Raw genomic sequence first — 12,985 nt, forward strand, 5'->3', positions numbered from 1 at the left:
GTACAGAATTTAGATTTTGCACTGTTCTGGATTTAATAAGGAATAATCAGACATCACATGTGATTAATGAGTCAAAGAAGAAAGACAGAAAGAAAAGAGGAAAGCATTAAAAGACAAAGTAATGGAGTTTGACTTTCCCTGCCAACACACTGCTGATTAGAAGGGAGTGGTGTTTGAGTGTGTCCCTGACGGACTGATTCTATTTTAGGGAGTGATTAGCGCCCTCGCACCAAGCGAAATAAAACACATCACAGAGCTCGAGGCTACAGCTGCTTAATGCCACCGAGTCTTTAGTGAAAGAGAAATCCCGTCAATTTCAGGATTTGGAGAGAGAACAAAAGATACGGTAAAAATAATTTATTTATTAATATTTTGAGGGTGTTATATTTTCTTTACGTATAATACAATAAATGAAAACATTAAATCTTATGTGAGGCGGCTCTGGGACACTCCAGAAAAAAAAACCATTGAAACTGCAGTACTGAATGAGGGATAGATGTATAAACTGTGATGACTACGTTCATACAAGCATTTGGATCAAATAAACAAATGCGGTTGTTGTTGAAGTAGAAAAAAATAATCTGTGGCAATCAAATATAAGGATGACATTGGACACACAATGATCAAAAGGTCAGACGACTCCCCATCAATCGGCGACACATCGTTTTAGCCCCTCCTCAGTCACTCACATGACCTGAAATAATACGAACATAAAAATGAATAAATACATCGAATAAAACTTCTCCCCCCTTTGTCCCTCTTTTCTGCTCTTTTTTGTCTTTTGCCAAACCCACAGTCAATATAAAATTACCAAAGCCACAGAGCAAGAGGGTTTTAGGGAAAATCCACATTTTTAAAACATATGCATTTCCAGTTCCTCTTTTGTTCTGTTATTAAAAGCAGCATTTGCACCAATCACAGGCGATGCCTCCGCCCACTGCGCCTCAGGGGCCCACATACCTCCACACACTTCTACTATCTCTCACGCAAAACCCATCGCTCGGTGCAAACAACCAGACAGACACATCCTGACCAAATGTCACAACAATCAGTTTCTTACATTTTTCTTTTATTGCAGGAAGAGTTGACAATCGGGTCCAAGCAATATCTTTCACGACACACTGTTCATTTAATAGCAAACGTATCAGTTTGAATTTGGCCAATATATAATGTTCAGGTTACACACTGTATGCAAAGTGCTAGTTGACAAGGACAGTAATTCACATATTTACAATTTCATTTTTTTTTAACTTAATCTGAGGAGTTTGAACTAATAAAAATAGAAGACAGATCCAGATTTGTACAATAAGGGAAACTTCAAAGGTCCACACTCACTACATCGTACTGTTTGGTACAAAGGAACATTTGCTGCCCTGTTGGCACTGAAATCATGCTTTTTATCTTTACATACATGTACAAACTCTTCATCGAAACACTGTATAGTTTCAGCAGCGATGTGGTCACATTTACACGCCCAGCTTGCTTCCTGCTTGTTTGCATATTTGACAGTATCCTCTGCAGGTGGGATCTGTCCAGTCTTTCTGCAGGAGGTGCCGGTGCACGTGTTTTCACAGTGAGACGGTTCTGCCGAGTTTTGTTTCAGTGTCACGTTAAGACACATCCTTCCTCAAATATCTGATTAATACTCAGCTTGCTGGAGGAGATTAATCACTTTTATGGCTTTTATTTATCCTGATCGAGTCTGAAACATCAAGGAAGAGTGACATGGAGGCGTCTGCTCCAGCAGTTAAGAACACCGGGGCTGCACTCCACATCTGCAGTAAAAAACACAAGTATTGCAGCTAAAATTGGTTTATTTTACTATTATTGTTCTAACATGGCTTTATATGGAGGCCAGATGCCATGATTAGCAGCTTTCTGTCCTGGTTCTTTTTACCCCGTAATTATCTTTTGATGTGGAACCCATTTTACACCACATGAGTCAACAGGCAAAGAGGACAAACGCTGCACTACTTGTGCTTTTGTCGGATGTGGAGGAGTTTTTTGAATCCCCCCCAACCTCCCCTCCTCTGTCCGAAAGAGATCAAGAGGGGCCTCTTGTTCCAAAGATGTGGTCAAACTCGCTGAGGATGAGTTCCACCGCTTGGTTCTGGTAAACCATATTCACCGCCATGTTGCCGTTGTCCCGCTCTGGACGCATCAGGGTCGGCCCGAACACAATGCCGATGTTCTGGGTGGTCATTCGGTTGATGCCTGAATGCTCCAACACTCTGTAGAGAGATCAGACACAGAGAGTAAGAGACAGGTTTATCATCTAAAATATCTACAAGAAATTAAAAGAACCAAAGTGGCTCTGGATCACACACTCTGAATTGTTGCAGCTTGTGGAATTGAATTTCCAGTCGTGTTAGCAGGATGGTTCGAGGGATGACGGTGTCAGGCAGTCGGCTGCTTTGGGCCCAGATAGAAATATCTCAGCAAATGTTGCATTGCTTGGCTAAAGTCTTTGCACAAACTTTAATGATCTTCAGATGATGTATTCTAAGTACTTTTTTTTTTGTTGAAGTCCCCTAACGTTTCCTCAAGCCCCGCCACCATGAGGTTGACATTTGTGGTTTTTGAGTGAAATGTCTCAACAACTATTGGATGGATTGCCATGAAATTTGGTACACACATCCAGATCACCCTAAGGATGCATTTTAATAACTTGTAATAACAAATGTTAGCATTCTGATGTGTTAAACTACGATTTGAATGTGGTAAACATTAAACCTGCGCAACATTGTCATTGTGAGCATGTTAGCATGCAGAGGTTAGCATTTCGTACAAAGCACCAGTCACAGAGAAGCTAGTGTGGCTGTAGACTTATTCTTGTTTCAATCTTTGGGACTGCAGGCACAGAGATGACTGCTAACTGTCCATTCAGCTTCATGCTTGCCGTCAGCATGTCGCATCTTTATACTTCTTACAAACTCAGGACAACAGCTAAAAGAATAAGCGTCCACCAGTGAGATCTTTTCTTTGCGTGTATGTTCGTGTCCATGTATCTGCATTATATAATCTAAATTTGTCCACATAAGAGTCTAAATCCACCGCCTGTATCCACCTATGTTGGTGTGTTTAAGTGTGTGTGTGTGTGTGAGAGAGAGATTGGGGGGGACGCAGGAATGGGTTTAAGCCACAGCATGAGGCATTCTTTCTAAAAATGCCATTCCCACCAAGCCACAAAAGCAGCCAGCAATTGCTCAAAACTTCCACATTAAAAAGAGAGGAGGAAGAGAGAGAGAGAGGGAGAGGGAAGAGAGAAAAGAGAGAGGTTCCAGTGGTGGCGGCGGTGGTGTTGGTATGCCTTCCAGCAGACGAACCACAAGGCTCCCATGGGACCTTCGAGGCAAGGAGGAGAGCGTGGGGGGACGGCGGAGGAAGGAGGAGGAGGGAGAAAAAAGGAGGAAGGGATGGAAAGAGGAGGAAGACGGGAGGAAGAGGAAAGGGAGACTACAAAAGAAGAGAAGGAAGAGAATGAAGAGGAAGTAAAAGAAATGAAGAGGAGGCGACAGGGTTGATTGAGCAGAGAGATAATAAATGAGAAACAGAGAGGGGGGGGGGGGAATGACAGCGGGGAGAAAATGAGAGAAAGACACAGAGTTGACATATTCATGGGGCCCACCACACCCTGGCACAAACAGCGGCCTCAGAACACGAACGCTCACCCCCGAGTGGAAGGGAAAACCATAGGCGGTAAAAAACACACATTTTATGTACTGTAAAAGGAACTGGCTCACAGAACATGGTACACCATTCATCTTCCTCCAGCCTTTTCATCTTCACAGGGACCCAAACTTAACAACAGTGTGATCCTGGTACAGCACTGGCATACTTTGAGAGCTGTGGCCAAAGAATCTCTGACAGAGAAATGACTGAGAACGACAAGGAAACTACCCCCTCTTGTGGTCAAGATTTACAAAGAAAAGTAATGAGGAGGAGATTTGTTTTCCTACAAGGGGCATCTGGTTCATTCCTTTGTATCGAAATATCATAGAGGGAATATTCTGCATTATGGATTGTGCCAGTTTCAGGGCAGAGAGACGGCGGAGACACAGACAAATGCATGCGGTTTTATTGCCGCCCTCTCACCGTTTGAGATGACAACACATGAACTGCAGCGTGTCATGGTTCGGAGGAGGCATGCTGAGCACCAGACACTTCAAACGATCCACTTTGTCCATGTAGTCGGACATCTCTGCAACACAGAGCAAGAGACGTGTCAGATCACAATAGATTTCATCATTTGCATTCCACTTCCTGAACATAATTGGCATCGCAAACCTGATTTACATCCGGTGACTGATATCACATGTACGCCATTAGCATCCACTATCTAATCTGGTAAAGCAACATGCAATTATCAACAATCACCGCCGTGGTTTGATGTGAAACTGTGAACTGTGCAACAAAAAAAAAAATCCCATGTAAAATATAAGATAAGGATAAGAAACAGGGTGTTCAAACCAAGAATGCATTTACATTTGTTATCATGTATTCCTAATATGCAACTTTTCTTATGGAAGCCAGATTATCTACAGTTTTAGGATAAGTAAAAGATAAAACGATACATTGCTGTATCACAAAGGGTCATGCAAAATAATTGATGAAGAACGCAGTTAAAAGGAAAAATTTGGTGCTTTTTTTGTTGTTTTTTTTACAGTCAAATCCCATGAAAAAATTTAAACAATGATCAATCAGTGAATTAATTATATTAACACGCGTTGTATGTAAACCTGATTTGGTTTATTCTTAAATAGAATAGACCAACATTGTTGTTCAAAACTATTAAAAACATCATTGAGCTGTACTGGATGACATGCTCCTTTATTATGATGCCATAAATAGTCACCAGAGCATCAAATGTGTATTGAAAATAGTCCCCACACTTGTCTCTCTTAGAGTATCCTCTGCTTAAACCTACTTTCTCCGCTGTTTTAAGATTCATTTGGCCTTTAAAAAAAACTGTGGCCTGTCGATAAAGGTAAAGTCTTGATGGACCGCCACCAACTAGAGATGAACGAACACTTCGTTGGTTTTAGTCATTTCATGGCATTTTTTGACAAGAGGAAAATATAGAACAACACGTATGATTGGAGGATTATGGGAGAGGCGTGAAAAAAATGCAGCTAACGTGAGGATTTATACAGCGAGGATCACTTCATTTAAATTCAATACTGCTCAATAAATTTCAGTTTTGTCAGTATGTAATTATTCTTCTCTTGTGTCTGAACTCGAGCAATTTTCTTTTTGACAAGCACCATTTTATTTTACTGTGTCCATATATCGTCCATGATATACGTGGCGTTGTGAAACATTTTCTAGAGGTGGAAAAGTGCTGTAAACACAGTATATTCTGTAATCACGAAAATGACTTTCACCACAGTTTGAGAAAGTGTGAACGAGCTCAAGTAAAGAGGGGAGTGAACTCTCTAACCCAAACTGTGCTGGTTCTGACTCACAAAAACCACATCAGTGTTGCGAGTATTCAAAATAAAAACACATCAGAGGAAAAAATAATAAGGTGAGATTTTAAAGTATCATATGCGGGCGTCCTTGTGGCCCAGAGGTTTAAAGGATGGCGATCGTGTAATTATAACATTCCCGCTTTGAGTCTGGCCTGGGACTTTCCTGCATTCTCTCTCTTTCCTGTCATTTCCTGTCCGCTGTCTACAACACAGAATCAAATAAAAGGCCCGATACAGAATGTTATTTTGAATTCATACAAACTTTGTAAACAGATAACCAAAAGGAGTGTTGTCATTTCTACCTTAGGTGACTTGTCATTCTGTATGCAGTGACGCTCCACGTGTAGGGGGAAGGTATATTCAGTAAATATAAGCTGAAGATATAGGCTGAAGATGGTCACTCACTGACTGTCTCCACGATGTCGGTGAAGAAGCCGAAGGGCACGAGGGGCTCAGGAAGTTCGCGAAAGAAAAGTTTCAAAGCTCCCGTGATGACATGAATGTCCTCCCATTCACTCTGGTCCAAATTCAGCTTCTCCTCTGAGAGACATAAAGGGAGGAGGAGGAGAAAGAGGAGAAGACAGACAGGGTTAGAGGAAGCAAACGGAAGGCCAGGCAATGTGGAAAAGAGAGACAAAGAAGTAGAGTTACAGTCACAGTATTGTTCAGCGAACAACATCAACAGAGCAGAGTTTAAATTCATGTCAGTGCTGAGGCGTAAAATGAAGGCTTGTAGCTGCAAGAGGGAGATAGAAATGGTCTGTGAAAGTCAGAGAAGACACAAAAGCACAAACACACGTAAAGCACACATTTTCTTTAAGTCCAGGCCTGACCAATGCTTCTCAAATTGCATGATAAGAACCAAAGGGAAGAAAATAAAGAGCTTTAATTTGACCTCAGTGTCAAGAAGTTCAACATCTATGATACAAACAAGTATCTAAGGATGAGAAACATTAGTCAGTGAGATTAAAACACTACACAAACTGCAGCTGATCCTCCGTTTTGTCCACTTGGTGGCAGTCATGCACCGTGTGAGACGCCGCTGTACAACCTGCTGCGCGTTATTACATCAGAAAACTTAAAGCAGGAAAGCCTAAGGGACACACATACATTAAGCAAATGGTAGCACAACCAGCAAACTTCGGTGCACACCTCAGCTCTGCGTGTCAGTCTGTGTGTGGGGAGTTTTTTTGACATTGTTAAACACATATGGCACAAAAACATGCAGGCTGAGTAACACGGGAAAGCGTTTTGTCCTCGTCAGTCTGAATCTACCTTGTACAAACTCCGCCGGGAACATGTAACGTCCGTCTGTCGTCACCGCTCGCTCTGCAAAAACCAACAGTTACTCAGCGGGCTTTCCTCGGCGTCCACTTTATAGAAAGGAAGTCATGTAGTGGGAGTGAGGCGATCAGGTTTCAAGCAGGTGTACAGTGAGTGTGTGTTGGGGTTACACAATGGCATAATCAGAATGAACAAAACAGCACCAGATGGCATTTATCTTGATTTTATGCAGCTGAAAAAAAAAGGAATGGGCTACCACTTCTCTCCTCCCCCAACATTTCCCCCTCATTAATAAATTAATCAGCATTAATCATCTATATAGATCAGCTTTTCCCCTCCTCCCCTTCATCCTCACCATGGTCCACCAGGAAGCGCAGTTTCTGAATCACTGCCAGGTTCCCTGACACTCTGTAGAGGCCGTCAGTGTCCAGTCCTGCAACACACCGCACAGAGCTGGGTCAGATCCCTAGTGCATCTGAGCATCTATTAACACTTTAGAAGAAAAACTAAAAAAACTAAACTAACATTTATTCCATTATTTAAGTGTAACTTCATGAGAGTAAAGTCTAAAGATAAGTTCCTCAGATTTAAGGCAGTCAGAGCTGATATAATTGTTTTACTTTTCTGCACATAAATAATTTAGTGTGGCTGGGAAGTTTGTTTTGTTGCGTAAGTGCCCAAAAGCGTGTGAATAAAGTCAAGCAAAAGCACATTTTGGCACATTTAGACATCTAAAAAAAAGTTTTAAAAAGTAATGTTTTGCATGATCACATGACCCCCCCTACTTCCTCACAACATTTCACAGCGTGATGTTTGATGAAGTGCTTTCAAAGTTCTGGTGTCACATTGAGTTTCTGCTTTCTCCTCACTGAACAACTCAGGCCCATTGGCTATTAACATCTTCGTATGACGATGATCTATATTTCTTCTTTCAACAACAAATCCCATGAAGAGATCAACACCGTGGTCAAGTCAGAACAAGTCAGGCTTTTGTGATATATTTGATTATTAATATCCACAGCTTCACAGGAGCCACCGACTGAGATGTAACGTCTCATGTTACTGCTATAAAACATACATCATTCATCCAGCCACATCTGACCCGGCATTGCTCATTCATTGGTCAAGTGAAGTTCATTTTATCTGCATCGGACGAATTTGTCTGCCAACGTTTTATAATTTAATAAGACCTAAATGATTACTCAATTAATCAAATAGTCCGTCTACAGAAAATAAATCTGCAGCAATTTTAAAATAATGATTATTTCCAAGATAAAAACACAGAAACTTCAGGAAGAGTCAAAATCAACGGTCTTTCTTTCCTACTGCAATCATTATGTATGATATGAGAATCAGGTCCTCTCTTTTTCCGGAAACCACTTTGTCCTAAAAGTTTTTTCAGTCAGTCAACGCCTTGAATGTAAATGTCTCAATCTGAAACAATAAGACAAGCCCCTTGTGGTCAAAACATTGATTTTTGTTTTTTGTGAGGATTAAATATTTATTTGCAGCATTTTTTCTAAACAGTTTCCAAACAACTCCATTTTCTCTCATTTAGATCTTCTCTCCGGCTGGCAGCTGTCACGACTTCCTCTCTGTGCGTTTTTAGTTGCCTCTCTGTCAGCCAATCAAATACATTTTTCAGTAAATGTTTGTCAAGTGATTTATGTCCCGGAGCTGAGCGGTAGGTGCACACGACTGCTGTCAAGTGACTGACGCTCAAAAACAGGATTGAGGAGTGTTTCCTCATGTGTCCCCTTTAAGTTGAGAATCCCACTAACAGGAGCCGGATGTGTGTTTGCAGTGTTCGTACCTCTCCTCTCCACAGCCTCAGTGCAAAGTTTGACGAAGCGAGGGACGGTGCTCTTCTCTCTCTCACAGAGCATCTCCAGGCGACAGCCAAACACCTGATCTGAAGGGTGATGGTGGACGGACACAAACACAGACACAGACTCACTTTACATGTCTGTTCATTAGGTTTTTTCTGTGTCAAGACATGATGTAATAGCTACAAGCTCAAGTTGATCTAGAGATACATTTACTGTTCACTATGGAATGAAACCTCCATGTTCCCAGCAGCGATATAAGCTCACCCTCGATGATGCAATGCAACATGTACTGTAATATCCTATAGGGTGGAAAAAAAATCATAGGCAGCCCTTCACTCCAGAGTATGCCAGTATTATAACATGTTATCTCTGTGATGTACTCGCTTGTAAAAATGACATTAAATTAGTCAGTTTAACCAGAACTTGTGGGTAGTAATCTTTTTTATAAATCCACCTCTATTTCCATTCTTCTGAGCGGCTTCTTCAAGTTCTAATAACGTGCAGACAACCGTGTTACGTCTCCTCGTGGATGTGGATGTAGTTGAGGTTACACATTATGTCAAAGCTTTAAGGGAGCTGTAGCTTTTCAGCGCTAACCAAATCATTGTTTTATCATTGTTAAAAAGATGAGGTGCTGGTTGCCTTGGGATCGCTGAACATGCGAATGCAGCATCCCCGGTTTGAGTCTGTGTGTGAACCTTTGCTGCATGAATTGCTTCCTCTGGTTCTGTCACCTCACTACTGCTCGCTATCACATAAATAAAATGAAAAAGATGCCAGAAAAAATACTTCAAAATATATAATAAGAACAAGTGTTATAAGAGAGCTCATGTACCGTATGCTACTCCTGAAGTATTATTTTGCCATTTAGATCAATTATAATATTACTAATTATTTAAAGATGCTGCTTTGTCTAAAAGTCTTTTGGAAGTTGTTGCGGCTGAACGCGAAAGAATAATTATTTTAAGAGTTATTGTTAAAATAGTTGTGAGAATAAGGAACAGCTATTCAAAAAATACTCATTATAGAGGAAGTGTTATAGAAGAAGTTCATGCACAGATCGGTGACAAATGGTGAGGAAAAGGAAAAACCATCAAGTCATCATGGTGTAAACTTTACACCATGATGTAAACCATGAGTTCAGAGAACTCTGCTGAAGGGATGAACAACATCCTTAGAAAAAATATTCCCTCATTTGGTGCTGTCTGACACATCGGACCAACATCTTCCATAGGCGTTCCATGGGGTTGAGATTTGGTGAGTGTGAAGGCCATGATGCCATAATTCTGATATGACTTTCATAATCAAACCATTCAGTGACCACGGAATGGAAGCATCTGCATTCATTGTGTTTCTCCACTAATTTATTCAACTTTTTTCCTTTAGTTTGTTACGTATTTGCTTAGAGTATGAAAAAAAAAGACAAAGGAATGTTTCAGCTTTTAAGAAAGATCAATAAAAGATGTGATGGTTGGTGCGATCGTGGTTAAAGGCACTTATTGCAAGTCGCTTTGGATAAAAGCGTCGGATAAATAAATGTAATGAAATTGAAATGTTACAACAGTAACATACAATAGTGTTGTAATCAGCAGACAAGCAGTGTCAACAACTTTTTTGGAGAAGCGCTTACTAGATAGGTGAAGAGGATTGCGATGCATATTCACTAGGGGATGCGGCATCACTGCAGCATAAATTCTCAGATTTCCTGCCAGCCATCACAGCTGTGATGCAGCTCAGATAAACAGCAAAATATATTCAACTTCACAACAAAAGTCCAGTGCATAGCTTTAGCTGCAGAAGTGCTTAAAGTAATATTAAGGACACTTGCATTCAGTGTAAAACTCCAAAAGGAAATCTCACCTTTAATGAGCCCTTTCTCCTGCAGCGCCTGCAGAGGAGGTCTCTTTAGGATCAGCTTCTTCAGCCGGGTCTTCACTCTCTTCCTCTCCGTGTTCTCCAGGTTGGATGACGAGCGAGGGACTGCAGAGGGAGGAAAGGAGGAGGAGGAGGAGGAGGAAGAAATGGAGGAAGAGGAGGTCAGTGCGGGGCGTTGGGCTGCGGCAGGGCAGGAGAGCAGATGAGATGGGATGGTGGTGAGGATGAAAAGCGGGAGGGCTGGGCGACGGCGGAGGTGAGACAGGACCGACGGGGGGATTATTTGCCATGGGGGCCGCGTGAAAATATAAGTGGGCTGGATGGAGGAGAGGATGGAGGAGAGGATGGAGGGATGCAAGAAGCCTGTGTGGAAGTTTAGAAAAAGAAGAGTGATGATGGAGTGAGAGTAAACTGAGGTGGAGGGCCGGGGCCGATTATATGAGAAGAAAGGAAGTCGGAGTGGAGCGATGAGAGGCGTCACGCGGTTACGACTTACGAGACGTTCTCCTGTCATCCTCGTCTCCGCTGTGTTCCAGCATCTCCACGCTGCCCGCTCGCCTCAGAGAGTACAGGAGGACATTGTCTAACGGGTTTTCGCGGTCCTGGAAAGCAGGCAGAGTGAAATACACTCATTGTGTTAACTACGTCATGTCCAAACATTACACCACATGCTGTTTAAAAGCATCTGTTCAAAGTGGCTCCTGAGAAGTCCAACTGAGAAACAGTTACACGCCAACATTAAAACCCATTAGATAAAAAGAGAGCTGTGTAATTTCCCCAAGAAACCAAGATTATGAATTAATTCAGAACTAATCTGACACTTGATCTTTTTTTAGGCTGAGATTAAGAAGTCTACATCTGATCTAAAGAAAAATGAAGAAACAGAAAAACATAAAGAACCAGACAGGGAGGAGTTACAAGATGTGAGTTTAAGGTTAAGTAAAAGGCAGCGGAGAACATAAACGTTACCACTAGAGAAGTGGTACATTGAAATTACAGCTCTGTGTGTGCGTTGTGAGACTCACAAGCCTGTCGATGACGTTCTGGATGGTGCTGTACCACTCTTTGATGAGAGAGTCCGTCTCTGACTGCAGCAGGAACTCGTTGCCTGTTACAGTCCTCAGCTACAAAACACACATTTGTCATGCGTTAAACTCAATCATTTGACATTGTTTTTTAACATAGATAACATCACTTTAAATGTCATGTGCCACACTTCACTGGAAAATTAATTTTTTCAGCTTCCTCTTCCTCACTGTGCATTGGAGAGCGAACGGGTGAAAGAAGGCTTCCCACTCTCACTTCCCTCACTGATAAGAGCCCTTTGGTTGACACAAATACTATTCTATGTTTTACTACTTGTCTGCAATCACATCCTCCTCACTGTACATCAGCTCACTGCAAAGAGTCTGAACAATTTATGAAGAACATTTTTCGACCAGAATTTCTTCTCTTACCTTGAAGACGTTCTTCTTGCTGGACAGGTCTTTGGCCCAGTGCAGCTGTGCTCCTCTTAAATCCACACTGCTCTCAGGGCGACTGTTTCCTGGTTTCTGTTTTGCCAATAAACAGGTACACACACACACACACACACACACACACACACACACACACACACACACACACACACACACACACACAACAATCATGTATTGTTCTATTAGTTGGCTGAATCAACCTATATATGTTTCTAAAAATGGAGTTTTGGTGTTTTGTGGGCAACCACTTTTTGACCCCTTTAACTGACCTCTTACATTATGGCCAACTTTCACACACAACATCTGCAATAAGTTTGAGTCACCTGTTGAGTCAAACATTGTATAGAAATATCTATATGTTCTGGGTTTGTCAAAAGCTACCGATCGGACCGGAGTCAGCTGGCTTCAAAACTTACTTCACAATGTTTAAAACTAAATTTCACCATGCAGAAAAAAAAAATCCCATCTGCACTTAGAAAATGACAAATTTATGTTTTCGCAAAGATAATACCTGGACTAAAGGCATTAAACACAGAGTTTGTGTTAGCTATTACCCAGCTGGAAGGTGTCTGTGATTTAGGATCTTTGAAGAAAACCAGACTGTTTCCGACCAACACCACCCAGGAGGGACTCCAATTTTTCCTGCAACCCAACAAACAAATGTATACTTGTCAGATGGGATTCATCCCAGCGAATCATACTCGCTATTAATTTATTCAAACACTATATCTACACAAAGAGACGCAATCTAATTCAACTGGTTTTGTCTTTAATGGGAGCAGCCACGAGACACCTCACCTCAGTTTCCGGCCTCCTTCTGCAATCTTTGTCTTGTTCAAGAGGCCGGCTTTCTCCAACTCCTGAGAACACATTAAAAGATTGAAGCATTGAAGCAGTAATATTTATACTGTCACACTAATGCTATCGCTCAGGGTAGGCATGAAAGGCTTGAATAATGAAATGTTAACAGTAAAGTACAGCAGAGGGCTTTTCCTCTGTGTAATACACTGCATCCTGAGCGAACCCATTTAGCTTGAATGTTGCATCA

The 12,985-nt window shown here is 41.6% G+C and overlaps 1 protein-coding gene across 4 annotated transcripts in view; it reads right to left on the reverse strand.

Annotated features, from left to right (window-relative positions):
* Positions 1–1,057: 1,057 nt before the first annotated feature.
* arhgap9 (Rho GTPase activating protein 9) overlaps positions 1,058–12,985 on the reverse strand; it is a 42,335-nt gene continuing 30,407 nt past the window's right edge. For 2 of the 4 annotated variants that reach the window (XM_031858750.1, XM_031858590.1), the window contains 12 exons: positions 12,736–12,797; positions 12,492–12,579; positions 11,917–12,012; positions 11,485–11,583; positions 10,956–11,061; positions 10,445–10,564; positions 8,569–8,667; positions 7,111–7,188; positions 6,747–6,800; positions 5,877–6,011; positions 4,096–4,201; positions 1,058–2,231 (listed from right to left, as the gene is read on the reverse strand). In XM_031858750.1, the coding sequence (XP_031714610.1) occupies positions 2,045–2,231; positions 4,096–4,201; positions 5,877–6,011; positions 6,747–6,800; positions 7,111–7,188; positions 8,569–8,667; positions 10,445–10,564; positions 10,956–11,061; positions 11,485–11,583; positions 11,917–12,012; positions 12,492–12,579; positions 12,736–12,797 (1,230 nt within the window). In that variant the 3' untranslated portion in view covers positions 1,058–2,044. The remainder of the gene's footprint in view (positions 2,232–4,095; positions 4,202–5,876; positions 6,012–6,746; positions 6,801–7,110; positions 7,189–8,568; positions 8,668–10,444; positions 10,565–10,955; positions 11,062–11,484; positions 11,584–11,916; positions 12,013–12,491; positions 12,580–12,735; positions 12,798–12,985) is intronic. The other 2 variants (XM_031858674.1, XM_031858838.1) reach the window with 2 other exon arrangements.

This window comes from Anarrhichthys ocellatus, unplaced genomic scaffold (assembly GCF_004355925.1).
Source record: "Anarrhichthys ocellatus isolate YVR2014 unplaced genomic scaffold, GSC_Weel_1.0 scaffold1, whole genome shotgun sequence".
Lineage (NCBI taxonomy): Eukaryota > Metazoa > Chordata > Actinopteri > Perciformes > Anarhichadidae > Anarrhichthys > Anarrhichthys ocellatus.